This window comes from Mustela lutreola, chromosome 10 (assembly GCF_030435805.1).
Source record: "Mustela lutreola isolate mMusLut2 chromosome 10, mMusLut2.pri, whole genome shotgun sequence".
In the NCBI taxonomy this organism is placed as follows: Eukaryota; Metazoa; Chordata; class Mammalia; order Carnivora; family Mustelidae; genus Mustela; species Mustela lutreola.
In genome coordinates, this window is record NC_081299.1 from 23,241,511 (window position 1) to 23,260,781 (window position 19,271).

At 42.8% G+C, this 19,271-nt stretch overlaps 2 protein-coding genes across 2 annotated transcripts in view; one reads left to right on the forward strand and one right to left on the reverse strand.

Moving 5' to 3' along the window:
• Positions 1–6,878, reverse strand: part of SNRNP40 (small nuclear ribonucleoprotein U5 subunit 40) — a 33,992-nt gene extending 27,114 nt beyond the window's left edge. The window contains exons 1-4 of the mRNA XM_059136609.1: positions 6,682–6,878; positions 4,419–4,548; positions 1,955–2,048; positions 265–430 (exon numbers count right to left, since the gene is read on the reverse strand). Coding sequence (XP_058992592.1) covers positions 265–430; positions 1,955–2,048; positions 4,419–4,548; positions 6,682–6,825 — 534 coding nt within the window. The 5' untranslated portion in view covers positions 6,826–6,878. The remainder of the gene's footprint in view (positions 1–264; positions 431–1,954; positions 2,049–4,418; positions 4,549–6,681) is intronic.
• A 153-nt stretch (positions 6,879–7,031) lies between these two features.
• The window catches only part of ZCCHC17 (zinc finger CCHC-type containing 17), a 55,923-nt gene continuing 43,683 nt past the window's right edge, over positions 7,032–19,271 (forward strand). The window contains exons 1-2 of the mRNA XM_059135496.1: positions 7,032–7,145; positions 15,304–15,424. Coding sequence (XP_058991479.1) covers positions 15,359–15,424 — 66 coding nt within the window. The 5' untranslated portion in view covers positions 7,032–7,145; positions 15,304–15,358. The remainder of the gene's footprint in view (positions 7,146–15,303; positions 15,425–19,271) is intronic.

Genomic DNA, 19,271 nt, shown 5'->3' on the forward strand with positions numbered 1-19,271 from the left:
TATGAGACTGAGTTTTGCACTGGGCTCCACAAGCAGCATGGAATCTGCTTGTCCTTCTCCTTCCCGATCTGCTCCCCTTCACCCCTACTTGCTCTCTCTCTCAAATTAAAAAATCTTAAAGTAAAAACAGAAAGACCTCTGTTTTGGGAAATGACCGCTAAAACAAAGTTGTGGAGAGGAGGCTACGCCATAGATGGAAGGCAAAGTAAGTTCACATTGTGGAACCTCGGAACCAGCAACAACATACAGACAGACAACACCCACCTTAACTGTCCCATCATCGCTGCCAGTGCAGACAAGCTGGGGGCCCCTCCTGGCCGGGTAACAGGAATTCACAAAGGAAGTATGTCCTTTTAGCCTTTTAACCCTCTCGCCTGTTTCGCTATCCCACACTGCCACAGTTTTATCTGTGGATGCGGAAAAGAGCATACTGCAAGAGGAAGAACAAAAAACAAGTGAGTGAAGACGAACAATAGCCATCCATCCTCCCCACTTGCCAAAATGAGCCAGACTCTTTAAGGCCACTGACATGTTGTACTCACATGACATAGGCCCTACCTATCAAATCCTACTGGTGCTCTAGACTGGGTTACACGGTCTACCCCATGAAAATGTGAAAAAAAGTCCTTCTGTCAGTCCCCATGATATATCCCAACCTAATACAGCAGTTTCCCCAATTTCTTCCTCCTTTTTGATAGATAACGTTTTAAACACTTTCCCATCTGGAAATGTTTAATCACTCCCTGCTACAGTAGGAAGACAGACTGCAGCAATTCTTGACTCAGTGACTCAGTAACTATAACCCTTTCTCTAAAATTAAAAGTTTTCTATTTCATCTCTGAAAATGATTTTTTAAAAAGTTTTATTATTTAAGTAATCTCTACACCCAACAAGGGGCTTAAACTCCTGACCCTGAGCTCAAGAATCACATGCTCCTCAGACTGAGCCAGCTGGGCGCCCCTGACAATGATTTCTAAGTTATAATTGATTTTATAAGGCTTTCTTTACTTAAATATTAACAGGAAAAATGCATACAAGGCTATGTACCAGTTGATTAGGGACCTTAGGATTTTAAAGGTCAGAGGTATAAAACAATGAATGTTCAATGAAATACCTAATGGGATTAATTAACTTTGCATAATCACATTTCTATATTACGTAGTTATTGTAAAATTAGGCCGTCATTAAAATGTTCATGATAAATGTATGTTATAATAAATGATACATTAGGTGAATAATGTTAAAGGAAAAAGCAGCAGAAAAGATCATACATGAAGTTCTAATGTACATGTAAAACCAAATAGCTTAAAGCAGGAAAAAAACTTGAGAAGCACTAGCAAAATATTAACAGTGATAATCTTTGGAGTGGTAGGAATATGGGCTATTTTTACTTATTTATTTATTTATTTATTTTAAAGATTTTATTTATTTATCAGAGAGAGAGGGGGGGAGAGAGCAAGCACAGGCAGACAGAATGGTAGGCAGAGGCAGAGCGAGAAGCAGGCTCCCTGCTGAGCAAGGAGCCTGATGTGGGACTCGATCCCAGGACGCTGGGATCATGACCTGAGCCGAAGGCAGCTGCTTAACCAACTGAGCCACCCAGGCGTCCCTGGGCTATTTTTAAATTGATATATTTTTGAGTTTCTCAAAGTAAATACTTTATTGCTTATATAGTAAAAATAGCTGATTTCTGCATATAAAATTATGTTTTATGTCTTAAAAAAGAAATTGTCTGGGCTATTGATGTTAGATAGAGATGTATTTATAAATGCATACACGGAACAAGAGACTGGGTTGACAGTGATAGGATAATAAAGTAACTGCCGAAAATGCAGTAGTCTTTGACAGCAAAGTCTCCAGAGAGACAGAAAACTTATGGATGAAATGTGAAAGGCTGCCAAGAAAAATTAGTATGAAAGCAGCTGTCATTCTATTATGTAGACTACTTACTCACCTGCCATCAGTGTTATAATGCAGCTCCATCACGGCCCCACTGTGTCCCTTCAATGTAGCATAGTTATCACAGTCACCATAGACATTCCACAACACTGTTAGGAAGATACGGGTTATATGATCATTACGACACAAAAGAAAACTCATCATTAGCCATAGAAAAGGTACTTATAAATTTACCACAATGGTTTTGAGATTACACTCCCTTGGAACACTATTGGCTCTACTGGCTGGACCGATTTTCCTGACACCAAAAACAAAAATGATGTAATATTTTCATATTTCATAAGACTGATAAAAATTGTTAATAGATATAATTTGGGGGGGCACCTGGGTGGCTCAGTTCACTCAGCATCTGCCTTTGGCTCAGGTAATGATCCTGGGCTCCTGGGATCAAACCCCACATCGGGCTCCCTGCTCAGTGGGGAGTCTGCTTCTCTCTCTGCCCCTCCCCTATTTGTGCTCTCTCTCTCAAATAAATAAAATCTTTTAAAAAGTAGGTATAGGGGCACCTGGGTGGCTCAGTGGGTTAAGCCTCTGCCTTCAGCTCAGGTCATGATCCCAGAGTCCTGGGATCAAGCCCTGCGTCAGGCTCTCTGCTCAGCAGGGGGCCTGCTTCCCTCCCCCACGCCTGTTTCTCTACCTACTTGTGATCTTTCTCTCTCTGTCAAATAAATAAATAAAATCTTTTTAAAAAATATAATTTTTAAAGTCTTAAGCTTTCTGCTGTAATGTTAAAAAAGTTGGTACTCACTACTACAGGTTGGTTGAGTATAGAGACTACAAAATGATGGCACTTACAGAAAACCCAGGAAGCTGGAACTGACTTGAAGGTCACATGGCAATGACTTTACACTACATTTATTCATTCCACATGTACCATATACCTACAACATGACAGGTGCTAGGATAAAAGGAGATAAATGAACAGACACAGTTCCTGTCCTCAGGGAACTTGGTCTAGCAAGGAATGAACTTTAATGAGTGTTATTAAGGAGCACCTCTATATGTTATAAGGTACATACATATTGTAGTTATTTTTCTGTTGATAAACTGTTTTTTGCTTGATGAAATAAGTGTATTGATTCAAGGATGTTTTGCAAAATTGCAAGTCTTCCAGATGCTTGGCCACTGTTAAGTTTAAGGATCACAGAACTAGAACAGCTAAATTAAGACAGCAAAGACAGCTCTCATCTATTCTGAGGTACAGACTTATAAGCAAAGAACTAAAGGACTCACTTCATCCCATAAAGCAACAAATGATGTAAGAATAAAAGACAGTCAGATGCTCCTGATATCTTCTCTCTTGCTTTTTTCTCATGACTCCTCTAAAGTGATTTTTTCAACTTATTTCTCAAAAATGGGTACTGCCAACTAGTAGCTGAGAATCTGGATGCAGAGTTTGGTTTTTGTTTTTTGTTTAAGATTTTATTTTTAAGCAATTTCTACATCCAGTGTGGGGCTTGAACTCAAGACCCTGAGATCAAGAGTTACATGCTCCACCAACTGAGCTAGCCCGAAGTCCCCAGTTTAAAAAAAAATTTTTTAAAAAAGATTTATTTATTTATTTATTTGACAGAGAGCGATCACAAGTAGACAGAGAGGCAGGCAGAGAGAGAGAGGAAGGGAAGCAGGCTCCCCGCCGAGCAGAGAGCCCGATGTGGGACTCGATCCCAGGACCCTGAGATCATGACCTGAGCCGAAGGCAGCAGCTTAACACACTGAGCCACCCAGGCGCCCCTTTAAAAAAAATTTTTAAGTAGGCTCCACACCCAACATGGAGCATGAACTCAGCCCCAAGATCAAGACTAGCATGCCCTACTGACTGAGCCAGCCATGTGCCCAGAACTATTTTTTTTTTTTTCAAGAATTTTATTTTTAAGTAATCTCTACGCCCAACATGGGGCTTGAACCCACAACCACAAGATTAAGAGTCACTTGCTTTACTGATTGAGCCAGCCAGATGCCTCTTGGATGCAGATCCTAATGATTTACAGGGAGATTATCCAACTGAGTTGCCACTTTACCATCTCCACCCCCCCTTTCTTTCCCATGTGCTAGGATTCTATGAATGGATCAAGAGGAAGGTCTCACATCTGGGAAAAGGAAGCTCTCTCTCCCCTAATTACTTCCATTAACCTGGTATGCCTAATTCTCTTGTCTGGCTCAACCCACTCAAGATCTGTCTCCATGAGGAAGATATTCTCAAAGTAGGGCAACTCACTTTCCAACTAGTAACATATTCCCTTTTATATTTACCACATGGACTTTGAGGTCTATACCCAAGATCATTCAATATTCTTATTGTACTGTATAAGAATATTCAATATTCTTATTGTACATTAGCTATGTAGTCTACGACATGACGGATTCAGACTGCTAACCTTCTTCGGCACTGGAAATTTTAAAAAATAATCACAACTTAGCAGACAGCAATTATTCCAACTTCAGAAACTATCTCTTACATATCAGTCGATCAAATCCTGCAGATGCTAAGGTGGATCCATTGGGGTGAAACTTGCAGCAGTACACTTCCCCTTCATGTCCTGAGAGCAGCATGATTGGGGCCTGAAGGGAGGAACACCTTGGAGGTCCCTGAACAAAAGACAGAAGTATAGAGTAGTCACTACCTACAGGCAAAGGAGGGTGCAAAAGACATGGGAAACAATAATTGAGTAGATTTCTCCTGATTTAGAGAATAGCAACTCTTCTTATACTAACTTATGCCTCCAATTTGATCCCTTCCTGCTGTAGTGTCTAGTGTCTACCTGTTTACTAACTACTCGCTCACTCTCCTCCGGTCCCACAGCCAACTTTTAATTGCTCAAACATGTTAAGCTCATTTCTGTCTGAGGATCTTTACACTTGTTGGTCCTGATCAGAATCTTCTTCCCTTGATCCTCCTGTGTTTAGCTCCTTCCAATGTTTCCTCTTCAGAAGGTCTTTCCTTCATCACTCAAACTACACCTCCCCTCTGTATTCCATTACTCCTGCTGTACTTCTTCACAGCACTTACCACTACCTGAAATTACCTTAAATATTTGCTCACACATTTTTTTCTTTTTCCCCAGTAGAAAAGCAGCCTTGTAAGTGTAGGGACCCTGCCTGTGTCATCCAATACTGTTTTCCCAGTCTCTAGCTCATTTAATGACTGGACTGTCACAGCCTCCCAAACATCCTGCAGGGAACATATTACCCAGAAGTTTTGATTATGGTCTTGACACCAAGCCTAGGCTTGGATAATTCAATGAAACCCAGGCTGATACTTTTTTCAGAGAGAAGGATGGGTGCTACTATTAGTGCCAAATATCTTTAGTGGTTTCTGGTTTAGTCAAAAAAATATGTGCTGGGCTATTTTTCTTGGCATTGGAAAAGTAGTACTGAACAAAATAAACAATCGAGTTTCTGTTCTAGGAAAGGAGGAATAGGAGAGAGGGAGAGAGAAAAACAAAACATACAGCAGGTGGTAGGTGCTATGGAGAAAAAAAAGCAACGTGGATTAATGCATATGGGGTACTGCAATTTAAAGCAGTGTAGTCAGGAAAGCCTTCCCTGAAAAACGGGATATCTGAACAAAGATTTGGAGGAGCCGGAGTGTGTAAACCATTTAAGAGCACTCTGGTAGAGTGCAGCAAATGCAAAGACTTCGAGGCAAGAGCATGGAAGCCAGCAAAACGAGCAGCATCAGCAATGGAAAATAGGTAGATCTGAGAGACACATGGAAAATGGGCAAAAGATTTTAAGGATTTTGGTTTAACTGGGTGAAGTGGAAAGCCACTGAAAGTTTTCAGCTGAGGGAAACATGATCTGACCTTTAGCAAGGTTCTCCAGTCGCTGGACTGAGAATAGACTGACCATACAACAGCAGAAACAGGATTACCTTTTAGGGCCTCACTACAATAATGCCAAATGAGAAAATAATGGATTAGACCACGAGTTAGTGATGGAGGTGGCAGAAGGGGTAGCAATTTGGTATATATATATTTTGAGGATGGTGCCAGCAGGATTTGCTCATCCGCCAGAGGAAAGGTTGAGAGAGGACACACGTATTTCTTGATCTGAGCCTAGCAGCACAGGAAAAGAGATGTGATCATTACCTCCATCTTACAAGAAATGCAGTTAAGACTATGGATTTGGGATTTAAAGTCTCTTTCTATCATTTACCGGGTAAATTTACAAGAGACTGCACAAAGAGTTCTTAACTCTTACGCTGTTACCAAGATTAATGGAGTTTTCGCATACAAAGCCCTGGGTGCACGGACTCCATGAATGTGAGCGATTGTTCGGTTGTCGTTAATAACAGCACCAGTACTGAGAAACAAAGGGGAGAGCAACTTGCCCAAAGTCCCAAAGCGAGCGGGTCTCATTCATTTCCTTCCTTCCCTCATTCATTCATCCATCCATTCTACCACCTTTTTGAATGTTTACTCTATGCCGGCTCTCTGTGGAAGATTAAGTATGAAAAAGCCCTGGTACTGGTTTTGAGTTCAAGGAATGTAACTTTAATTCTAACGCCCTCTCCCAGGGTGGTCGAGACGCTGAAAACAGGCGTCCAACCTGGGAACGAAGGGACCATCTGGAGGGTTGTTGACCACCTCCACAGTACTCCCCTATTTTAACTGCAGGTAGCTATTCTCGTTCCGCCCTCGCAGTGCGGGATCACCGGGTACTAGGCTCTCAGAGAGGAAGATGAGCGTAGGGCCGAAGGCTGTCTGCTACTTCACTTACCGCTTGCAGCAAAGCGCCAGGCGCCGTCGGCTGCTGTCCGGCTCCGGGGCCCGACCCCGCGGCTCCCAACAACAATTCATGCCGCTGCCGCTTGACTGGAACCAGTGGCAACTCTGGGCCTTTGCGCTTTTGCTGCTCTATCATGGCGGCAACCACTCTCCTCAGCGCCGCCACTGACCGCGCCGACACACTCAGGCAACGCGCGATTGGTTCCAACTTAGTTCTTCCCCAAGAACTTCCGGCTCCGAGGAACCAATCGCCTTCCAGTATTCCCCTCTGCACCGCCCCCTGAGTGCTCTCCTTTTATTGGTCAGATCTTTCCTAGCGTCACGAGAGTACGGTGCCAGGATTGGTGGGTGGGGCTGGAGTCCCACCTAGGCGCGCTGTGTCTTGTGGGTGGGAGCGCTGTCTGGTTTTGGCGTTTCGCGCAATGCTGCGGCGGGGAGACCGGGAGCTGACACAGAGTAAGTGGAAGGAAGGTCGGGGGTGGGGGGCTGCGGCATCTGGAGGCGGCACCTCGGTTGTGTGGCCTGAGTCTGGCCCTTCTCAGCTGATGGTTTTCAGGGGGCACAGGCAGGCCCCGAGGTCCCAGCGCCTGCATGTACCAGCCTGGGTTCCCCTTCTTGGCCGGAGCAGAACGTTGGGGTCTCTGCAGCCGCCTGAGGCCCTCGACCGCTGGCTTGTTCGTCCAGCGCTTGCCTTGTCCAGCCCTGTGCCTGTGCCGGACGCCCCCAGGGAGGAAAGCTTTGTCTCCCGGCTCCACCAGGCTCCTCTCTGGCTAAGGAGGCCGACTTGTTTCTGCCATTGATTGTGCAGTCTTTGACTAGGGCCTGCTCTGTGCCTCTCAGAGAGACGGAGATGAGAGGAATATCCGACCCCTGCTTCTCCAGAGCACGGACTTGTGAGAAATTTGGATTCATATCTGGGAACTAGGTCTCTCCTTAATCGTCCAGCTGGTTTGGGAAAGAGCCTTGAGGATACATGGTGAACCAAAGATGGTCCCTGACCTCAGGGGTTTGAGTCCGGGAGGGCAAACCTGTTAAACGGTGATCTCACTAAAGTTAGGAGACATGTCTGATGCTATGAGTGCCTGAAATAAGCAGAAAGGCGTCTGTGAGGAAAAGATGCCTGAATGGATACCTGAAGGAAGGATTCTAATTACTTGAGTCAAGGGAGGAAGGCAGAATATCCCAGAGAGAGCAGCATGTGCAGGGGCCCTGTGGTGAATCGGAGGAAAATGACTATAAGGCAAAAAAAAAGAGGCCACTGTGGCCAGTACAGAGGGAAAGAAGAAGAGTCTCCTACAGGTTGCAGCGGGAGGTGGGTAGAGGTGCCGGACTTTTACTTCAAGACGGATGAGAAACTGCTGCGTTTTTGTTTTTGTTGTTGTGGGAGAGAGTGGTGAGGTGGGAGAGGTGGCTTGATCCCTTAGTCTCAGTAGCATAAACAGGTTGGAGGAAGGATAGATGCAGATAGACCCAAGTGGTGAGAGAGATAAGCAATGAGGACTGAGGTAATGGTATCGGTACAACTGCAGAAAACTGGACAGATTCTAGAGATAAGGGGGTAAAATCAGTAGAACTTAGTGATGGATTAGATTCAGGGAGTGAAAGAGAAATCAGACATAACTCCTGGGTTTCTGGCTTATGCATCAGGGTAGTTCTTTTTTTGGACGGGGAAGGGAGAGGTCATTCATGAGATCCAGGAGGTAGTTTGAAATACAGCTTTGGAACTCAGAGATGTTTTGGGAGATATTTAGCTGGGAGTAATTTGCAGATGGGTGATAATTGAGACATAGGTGTGGGTAAGATCAACTGAGAGAACCTCAAGTGGTCCCAGCAAGTAATGGCCAAGAACAGGAACAGGACTCCACAAGAGAAACAGAAGAGCTAGGGTAGAGGACCAGAAGAATGTTGTCTCAGCAGCAGGAAATTGTCTGTGTTAGGAAATCCTGGAATTCAGGAGTGCCTGGGTGGCTCACATGGTTGAGCGTCTGCCTTTGGCTTGGGTTGTGATCCTAGGGTCCTGGGATCAAGTTCTGCATCGGGCTCCCTGCTCAGTGGGGAGCCTGCTTCTCCCTCTCCTTCTGCTGCTCCCCCTGCTTGTGCTCTTTCACTCTCTATGTGTCAAGTAAATAAATAAAATCATTAAAAAAAATGATGTCCATGAACTGATCCCATTAAAAGAAAACCTGGAATTTAAATATCATCAGAATTGAAAAAAGTCTGTTGGCTTTATCTTCATGGAGCTTATGGTGTCCTTCATGAGAGTTGGTGTGATGGGGCCAGAAGCCAGATAGGAGGCAAAAACTCAAGAGAAGGAAAGAAGGCAGTGAATCTTGAGAGTATTTTCCATACATATGATTGTAACGGAAAGGAGAGGATGTGGAAGCTAAGGGGGATGAGAGGTCATCAAGGACCCAATTTAGAGGGCGATGGAAAAATTGAAAATGCAAGAGAGAAATTGAGTCATTGATAGTGTTCTGAGGACATGGGAATGGATGGGATCCAAAGTACAGTTAGAGCAGTCTTAGGAAGATGGGAATGAAAGAAGTTTTTGCAGTTAATAGAAAGGAAGAAGAAAATGAAGGCAGAAGGCACAGGTTGTTTCTGTGTTTTGTACTGGTAAAATGAGTTTTCTCGTGGCTTTTATTTTTTCTGTAAAGCAGGTGATGGGATCATATACTTAGAGTAAGAGGAGGTCAGAGATTTGAGTGTAGAAAGTGTGAAAGTCATTGTAGATTGTGGGAGAATGAGTAGACCAGGGAATCGTAGAATTGTCTTGCAGAATTAAGGGCCCATTTGAGGGGCGCCTGGGTAACTCAGTCGTTAGGCATCTGCCTTGGGTTCAGGTCGCAACCCCGGGGGGTGGAGCCCCACCTCAGGTTCCTTGCTTGGCTAGAATCCTGCCTCTCCCCCTCTCTCTCCCACTTCCCCTGCTTGTGTTCCCTCTCTCACTATGTCTCTATCAAATAGATAAAATATTTGAAAGGGAAAAGGAATATAAAGAATGTCTTTATAGGATTGTAGTATGTACTTAAAAAAAGGCCCACTTGAGGTTGGAGATCATATCTTTTTTTCTAGGAACATTAGGCTGTTCAGTGTAGGCATGGAGAAGACATATCCAGGGATAGTGAGGACCAGGGATTTGACTTGCTCAGCATACTTTCCACCTCTTAATGTGCCTTATCTTACTGAAAAGTTTGGGATGCTAAAAGCAATTTCCTAGACTCCTTTGCACCTAAGGTGAGAATTGAATTTGGAGCTGAGTTAGATGTGGAGACAAAAAGGGTGAGAGCCATCCAGTTTTGCTGACAAGTATCATAGCAGAGGCACTGGATTTCTTTAGTCAACAACTTTCTGGTTTAGTGACTTCCTGCAATGATAGCCATAACTTTTTCGATCATGGCAAAGAGTTATTTTGTGGGTTAAGACTTGTTCCTGTAAGTTCTAAGGGAGCCTTCTCCTATAGCTCTTCAAGTAATTTTGTAAGCCACATAATATCTGGCAATAACTCCTTTTCTGCTTAACTTAGCTAGCATGGGTTCTGTTGTCTGCAGTTATACTCCACTCATGCCAGAAAGGTGAGCTGTAAAGACAAGGAGTTAAAGGGAGGTCATTCTAATTATTAAAATGGTGGGTCCTGGAATCTAAGCTGGAGAGGGCTAACAGGTTGGAAGAAAGTAGAGTTCAATAGATTAGGGTTCTAATGAGGTCAAAGAACAGTATTCTCTCCTACAGGACTTCATTTTTCCTATTTGGTTGTCACCTCTTAAACTTCCCAATTTCCTCCAAACCCTTGCTCTCTCTTGTTTTCTCAGTACTTTGAACCTAGCCACCATTTTTAACGCTGATACACTTGTAGTTAGCTAAGACAAGTAAAGCTTTTAGGTTAATGCATGGCAAATAAACACTGACGTACTAGCTGTTGTTATCAGAGGTCTTGGAGAACCTCCAGGATTATTGATTGTAACAATAGTGTGGGATAGAGTACTGGCCATGGGGTCTAGTGCCAACATGGTTAGCTGTAGGCAGCCTTTGTCAAGTCACTTGATGTCTGTTAGCCTCATTTTCAGCTAAATAAAAATAACATGCTAAATGAACTTCATAATTCCTTTTCAGCTTTCACGTTTTATGAGACCATTTTTGTGTGTGGTGTGTTTTTGTTTTGTTTTGTTTCATTTTACTATTTTTTCTCTTTCCTGCTTTTGGACATTTTCTTAACTGATCCATGACTGAAGTTCAAAAAGGAACAATCATCTATCTAAGATAGTCATTCTAGTAATTTGGTAGGGAGGAGGAAGTTTGGCTGTCAGTCTCCCACCTTCTGATCTGACCAATATATTGGGTGGAACTAATTTCCTCTGCTTTCTTTAGGGTAGAATGCTTTCTCCCTTCTTTCTCTACCTGTGTTTAGCACATAGTGAGTCTCTATTCACTCATTCAAAAAGAGAAAAAAAGAAAACAACAACAACAACTTTGAGTACCTACTGTATACCAGACCCTGGGAAGAGAAAAACCAAGTAAGAAATGGTCCTTGGGGGACGCCTGGGTGGCTCAGTTGGTTAAGCAGCTGCCTTCGGCTCAGGTCATGATCCCAGGGTCCTGGGATCAAGTCCCACATCAGGCTCCTTGCTTGGCGGAGAGCCTGCTTCTCCCTCTGCCTCTCTGTCTGCCTGTGCTCGCTCGCTTGCTCTCCCTCTGTCTCTGACAAATAAATAAAATCTTTAAAAAAAAAAAAAATGGTCCTTGGTTGCATGTTTGGATGAATGAATCCAGACCCAGCTCATCATTACCTCCTCCAAGAATGATGCCCTTCTGATGAGGACTCCTCATTGGAATCTCTAATGTTGGGACTTAGTTTGTATTAGAAATTATAATAAGATTTAGGTGTGATTTGCATATTCTTTTTGAGGCGGTGTAGAATAGTGGTTGAGAATGCAGGCTCTGGAGTCATTATTCTGTCTTTGTTGATACCCCAGTATTTTTACTTTTTAGCAGATTCTCTCAATTCTTATACACAGGTTGAAGATAAATTAGAATTCCTTTAACTCTCAGGGTTTTATCTAGTTAGTATTGTTCTGTAGCAACCACAGCAAATCCATATCCAAAGAAACAAATACAACAAAAAAATCATGGCCAGATCAGTAAGGTGACACTTGAACGTCCAAAGGTGCTTTAAGTATCTTACTGATTTAGTAATTGTTCTATGGACTTCTCATTGCTTGAGAGAAGAGAGAACAGGGGTTTTTTTTTGATTTTTGTTTTTTTGTTTTTCAGTCGCATGCACATTAAAAACAGCTTTTAAACAATCACTAAATTGTGGAAGTTCAGTACAGATAACATTTTTTAATGAATTATTTGAGAGTTAAGTTGCTGACTGGATGCCCCATCATCCCTGAAAACTTTAGTTTTCCTATAAAAAAGGACATTCTCTTATATAATCACAATATAACTCCTGTAATCAGAAAGTTAATATTGCATTACTACCTCTACTCTCGGCGCTGCTTCCCATTCTTGGCACTGATTCATCATTGTGGACAGCCCAATATGTGGATGTCATCATTACCCTGCTTCTTTCCACACTGGGTTGCTCTTTTTTTTTTTTTTTTTTTTTAAGATTTGATGGAAAGAGAGACAGCCAGAGAGGGAACACAAGTGGGGGTGTGGGAGAGGGAGAAGCAGGCTTCCCACAGAGCTGGGAGCCTCGTGCCAGGCTTGATCCCAAGACTTGAGCTGAAGGCAAACACTTAATAACTGAGCCACCCAGGTGCCCTGCTGAGTTGCTCTTCTTTGCAGATTTCTTCCTCACCCAAATGTCTGCCCTCACTCTGGGCCACCATTTGTCTGCTACACCTCTCATTCCCACAGTGTATTTTTCTTGCTCTGTCCCTTGCTTTGGGAAGTGGGTGGCTAGTAATTGGGTCCATGTTGCATTCCAACATATTCTATTATTGTTTAAAACATTCAAGGAAAACGAAGCACTTACGGAAGATATTCTGTTTCTAGAATTATTGCAAAGCAGCTCCAAATGATGTACCTCCATCTTTATCAATTTACTTGCTCTTTGACGTCTACAGATGTGGTCTTACTTGACTGGACCACCATCAAACTCTAGTTTCTTTCTTACTTTTTTTTCCCCCTAAGATTTTAGTTATTTGAGAGAGTAAGAGAGAAAGCAAGAGCATGAGCACACACACAGGGAGAGGGAGAGAGAGAAGCAGACTCTCCACTGAGCAGGGAGCCTGGTTCGGGGCTTGTTCCCAGGACCTGGGATCATGATCTGAGCTGAAGGCAGACATTTAACCAACTGAGCCACCCAGGTGCCCCCAGAACTCTAGGTTTCTACAGAATGTAATTTGAAAGAAAATTTTAAGTTCCATTTTTTAAAAATGGCAACCCTCTGCTTTCGTGAAATTGTAAACCTGTTACTGTTATGTTTCAGGATTTCCCTCAGTAATGCATACTGCTTTCTTTCCTGAAGAATTGCGCAGGGTTTCTCAGGGTAGTGTTCTATAGAAGGAGCCAATGGGAGAGCTTTAAGTTACGTGGTCATACACTTGCCACAGCAGAAATCTCTAAGAATCAACTTAAGATTTTTTCTACTTTTATCGCTCTTCCCATGACCTTTATGTAGAAGGAACAGATGATCAACTAAGACATTTGAGCTCAATTTAGGTGTCCTAACTGCTGATGCCTCTATGGATTCTATACCTCACTGTATGGATTCTATACTTCACTAGTGTTCCCAGAGCTGGAGGAATTAAGGTCTCTTGATAGAGCCACTGGCCTCAGGTCAATAACCTTTATTCTAGGATGTGAGGTGAGAAATGCTGGTCAGAGGGAGGGAAAGATTAGAGATGAGCCTGCATGGCTGGGAAGGGGAAGAAGCAGGATCTAACCAGGTTGTGATACATGGATTTAACCTGTTTATCAGCCATTTCTCAAGAACTGACAAATATGCCTCCATTCTATGTTCTATTAGTAAAGTAATAAAAACCACTTGTGGCTGATATAAGCAGAAAAGCACAAGTTTATTGCAAGGATACAAAGTTGTCTTACAGAACTCAAGGAGAAGGATGTAGGAACCTGGGGATGATACTAAGACCAGGATTTGGAAGACTGATAGGATTTTCTCTCATTTTTGTTTTAAGTGAGGCAGTTCAATTAATGGATGGTCCTGTAGATCAGGAAGACTTTGCAAAACTAGGACCGAAGTTGTCATATGAAAGTGAGGGGGTTGAGGAGAGAAGAAGGTATTTAGTTATGAAAAACTAAGGAAAACAGAATTTCAAGTCTTATTGTCAGGAAGTGTAATTGGGAGGAAAAAGAGACCCGAGGGCAGTACCGTTAGATTTATCTTCATGTAGCAGTGATTTATCCAGCAGAGTAAAGTGGCATGGTTAAGAGCCACTAGACTGCAAGTTCCCTCTCTGTTTAAAACAGGAGACTGAGCAAGAGTATCCATAAGGTCCCTTCCAACTCCAAAGTGGTAAGATTCTACTCAGGCAGCATCACCATCATCCAGGAGCTTGTGGAAATGTACAATCTCAGGCACCACTTCAGACTTACTGAATTGCAGTCTGCATTTTAACATGATTCATAAATAGTTAAGTAAATTTGGTAGGGGCGCCTGGGTGGCTCAGTGGGTTAAAGCCTCTGCCTTCGGCTCAGGTAGTGATCCCAGGGTCCTGGGATCGAGCCCCGCGTTGGGCTCTCTGCTCGGCGGGGAGCCTGCTTCCACCTCTTCCTCTGCCAGCCTCTCTGCCTACTTGCGATCTCTGCCTCTCAAATAAATAAATAAATAATCTTAAAAAAAAAAAAAAGTTAAATAAATTTGGTACATCCAAGAATGGATTGTTATGTGGGCACTAAAAAAAGAGGTGCAAGGGCACCTGGGTGGTGCATTTAGTTGTCCAACTCTTAGTTTCAACCCAGGTGGTATTCTCAGGGTCGTGACTTCGAGCCCCACATTGGGCTCCGCGCTCATTGCAGAGTCTGTTTAAGACTCTTCTGGGGCGCCTAGGTGGCTCAGTGGGTTAAGCCTCTGCCTTTGGCTCAGGTCATGATCCCAGGGTCCTGGGATTGAGCCCCACATCAGGCTCTCTGCTCAGCGGGGAGCCTGCTTCCTCCTCTCTCTCTGCCTGCCTCTCTGCCTACTTGTGATCTCTGTCAAGTAAATAAATAAAATCTTAAAAAAAAAAAAAAGAATATAACCTACAGCTTGAGAGTTTTGAGGATTAAATGAGATATTGGCTGTTTGGTGCTTAGCACAATACCTGGACATTCTTGATAAATGTTACCTCTTATTACTATTATTCCCTTTTTAAAAATTCAGTTTCACACACACATATCTCAAAGCCTTCCTTCGACAAAAGAACAGTAACAATAGCGATTAGAAAAACAAAACAGACTAATGGCCTTGGGTAAGTATCAATTGGAAAAAAAAGGATCCAAGTTTCCACAACTCCTCATGATGACGGGGCAAAAGAGATGTGGATGGAAGTGCCTAGTGTTAAATCTAATGCCATTATTCTGTAGAGACTAGCAGGGGATTATGTGCACATTTCTTCTTTAACGCAGGTGTCTTTCGCATGTTGTCTGTCTTATTTCTTTGTGATAGGACACTTGAATTAGCTTCAGCAGAAGAGAAATGGAGGAGCCATAGAACATTAAGGATGAATTCAGGAAGACCCGAGACCATGGAGAACTTGCCGGCTCTCTACACTATTTTCCAAGGAGAGGTATATTCTTTCTGGCCTTAAAAATTTTCCATTTGTGTTAAGCATAATTGAGGGGTGAAAAGCAGCTGGGTTTGAAGCTTCCTGTCTGCTTGAGAATATGTGGAGCATCGCAGTTCAAACAGGAAGAACTAGTGGAACATCTGGCTACTATTTGTACCTCCTTTAAGCTCCAGACTCCTAGCTGCATACTTGACATCTTCATTTGGGTACCTCACAGCATGTCTAATTAATGTTTTAAACTGAATTTTTTCTTCCTTTCTTTTAAAAGAAATTTATTTTTTTAAATAATCTCTACATCTAACATGTGGCTCAGACTCACCCCGAGATCAAGAGGCAGATGCTTCACCTCCTGAGCCAGCCAGGTGCCCCTGAATTTTTTATTTTCTAACCAGATCTTTTCTTTTAGTCTTTCTCATCTCAGCACATGGAGCCACTGTCCTTTCAGGTACCCCTGCTAAATGTCTGGACATCATCCTTTATTTCTCCTCTTGATTTGATCTTGATTTTCTCTCTCCCTCCAGTCCATCAGCAAGTTGTACTATTGCTTCCTCCCAGATATATCTCTTGAATGTATACTTCTTTATCCCTGTGGCACCCCATTAATTCATACTCTCCATTTCTTCTTTAGCCACTGGGGTCTCTATGCCTGTCTCTATGCCTGTAGACTATATGTCTGTAGTCCCTCTTTAATCTGGACTTGGCCTCTGCCTACCCTGACTGTGTGGTTTTGTTCTATTCTACTCACATACCAGCCACACTGGCTTCCTGACCACTCTCAGCATTCTAAGCTTGCTTCCTTCTCAGGACCTTCTGTACATGCTATGTCTAACTACCCCACTCTCCCACTAACTTTTTTTTTTCCTTTTCCAAAATTTTATTTATTTATTTGACAGACAGAGATCACAAGTAGGCAGAGAAGCAGGCAGAGAGAAGGAAGGAAACAGGCTCCCCGCTGAGCAGAGAGCCCAATGCAGGGCTCGATCCAAGGATCCTGGGACCATGACCCAAGCTGAAGGCAGAGGCTTTAACCCACTGAGCCAACCAGGCACCCCTCCCAGTAACTTCTTTTCATATTTTAGGTCTTGACCCTAAGGTCTCCTCAGAGATATTTCCCCACCATAAATATATAGGCTCACCCTGTATTTGTATACTTGTGTAATATCTGTCTTTCTCATAAGACACTAAGCTCCATGAGGGCAGACCCCTGTGTGTTTTGTTTGCGGTTGTAGCTCTCAGTCCCAGCTAGTTGGGTAGAAAATAACAGGTGCCCATTACATCTTTGGTGACTGAATGATCAGCCTTTGAATAAGAAAAGGCATTGTATTTGTAGAGCACGCAAAACCTGGATTCCTGTTCTAGTGCTTTTACTTTGTGATTCTTTTTTTTTTTTTTTTTTAAGATTTTTATTTATTTGACAGACAGAGATCACAAGAGGGCAGAGAGGCAGGCAGAGAGAGAGGAGGAAGCAGGCTCCCAGCTGAGCAGAGAGCCTAATGTGGGATTCCATCCCAGGACCCTGATATCATGACCTGAACTGAAGGCAGAGGCTTTAACCCACTGAACCACCCAGGCACCCATTACTTTGTGATTCTTGAGACCATCCTTACTCTCTTCGAGTCTTGGTTTTTCTCATTTGTTAAACGGAGATAATCATTTCTTTCATAGGATTGCCATGATGGTTAAATAAGCTATCATCTATAAAAACAATGCCTTAGATAGAGTAGGAATTCATTAACATTATCTTCCTCCTCTCAAAGCAATACTTTAACAGTATCATTCTTACTTGCTTTATGGTTGACAGAGTTTCATCTTCTGATAATGGGAGGTCTTTGAGGGCAGACTTTGTGTCTGTCAGTTGGCTATAGATAATTGTGGCTCTTGACTTCTTTTAAGTCAGTCCCAACTTGTAAGATACAAAGGATAATAATGTTCTAGCAAATAGTAAACACTTCTGCTCTTCAGAGCCTTTGTCTTTTTTCTTTAAGGTCTGTGGTGTTCCCAGAGATCAGTGAGGTACCAGGGCTCAGAAGGGGAAGTGAGTAGCACTAGAGATGAAATTGATTTTCCTGTTGATGAAGTTTGTTTGTCAGGTGTTGCACAGAAGGCAAAGAAGAGTGCTGTGCCCTTCACAGACTGACTCAGATTTCTGAAGTGACTCTTGCCCGACAGCTGCTTAAATAAAGTGGGACTTGAATTAGTGTAGGTTTTAATGTTACCTTTTTTTTTAAAGATTTATTTATTTATTTATTTGACAGAGAGAGAGAGAGAGATCACAAGTAGGCAGAGAGGCAGGCAGAGAGAGAGAGGAAGGGAAGCAGGCTCCCTGCTGAGCAGAGAGCCCGATGTGGGACTTGATCCCAGGACCCTGAGATCATGACCTGAGCCGAAGGCGGCGGCTTAACCCACTGAGCCACCCAGGCGCCCTTACATGTTACTTTTAAGGATGGATGGTCTAGGGTAATGTTTGGGGAGAACTTAGTAGTTCTAGCTTAGTATTTCAGGAGCACGTTTTGAAAAAATGATGGTTTAGAAATGACTGGAATTAGGGAGAGAGAAATTGCTTGATATATCAGAAAGAAGAAACTATTTTTCAGAATATTCATGCACAAATATTTAATGAGTACCTGATATTTCAAAGAAGACTCAGTTACATTAAGATTCAAAAAAATTTGTCAGCAGGGGCACCTGGGTGGCTCAGTGGGTTAAAGCCTCTGCCTTCCGCTCAGGTCATGATCCCAGGATCCTGGGATTGAGTCGGGTTCTCTGCTCAGCAGGGAGCCTGCTTCCTCCTCTCTCTCTGCCTGACTGTCTGCCTACTTGTGATCTGTCTGTCAAATAAATAAATAAAATCTTTAAAAAAAAAAATTTGTCAGCATCACATATGTTAGTACTTTTATACATTCTGTCATTGACTCTCCAAAAAATTATTACCCTCGTTTATGGATAAGGAAACTCCTCTCAAAAGTTAATTAATTGCCCAGTGGTTAATAAATAACAAAACTGGGATTTTATTTTATTTATTTTTAAAAAAGATATATTTATTTATTTTGGAGAGAGAGAAAGAAGGAGAGTGGGAGAAAGGTTGCAGGGAGAGGGGAAGCAGACTCCCTGCTGAGTGTAGAGCCCCGTGCTCGCTGATCTCACAACTCTGAGATCATGACCAGAGCTGAACCAAGAGTCAGATGCCCAACTGACAGAGCCACCCAGGTGCCCCCAAAATGGGATTTTGAATCAGGTCCTTTCTCCAAGTCTGCTTTCTGCTAAACTGCTCCTGGGGTGTCCAGCTTATCAAAAATGCATGGAGGAACCAAAAGAACCTTAGGAGAACTCTTCTAACTGAATTGAAATATAGAAAGAGGGTCAATAGTAAATCTAGTTTTTCCAGAGTCAGTTAGTTTTCAGTAACAGCATTTATCACAGTCTGTCTTGTATGATTATTACTTGTGTGTGTGTTTGTCTCCTCCACTAGAGAATGAGTTACTAGAGAGGAAGGGCCGTGGTTGTCTCATCTATCTTGGTAACGATATCAAATTTATTTAAAAATAGGTTGGACATTTTTTTAAGTGTTTTTATTTCACAGTACCTAACATGATATCTTGCATGTAAGTGCTCAGCAAATTTTTTTTTTTTTAAGATTTTATTTTTTTTGATAGACAGAGATCACAAGTAGGCAGAGAGGCAGGCAGAGAGAGAAGTGGGGGAAGCAGGCTCCCTGCTGAGCAAAGAGCCCGATGCAGGGCTCAATCCTAGGACCCTGAGATCATGACCTGAGCTGAAGGCAGAGGCTTAACCCACTGAGCCACCCAGGCACCCCAGTACTCAGCAAATATTTGAATAAAATTGAACC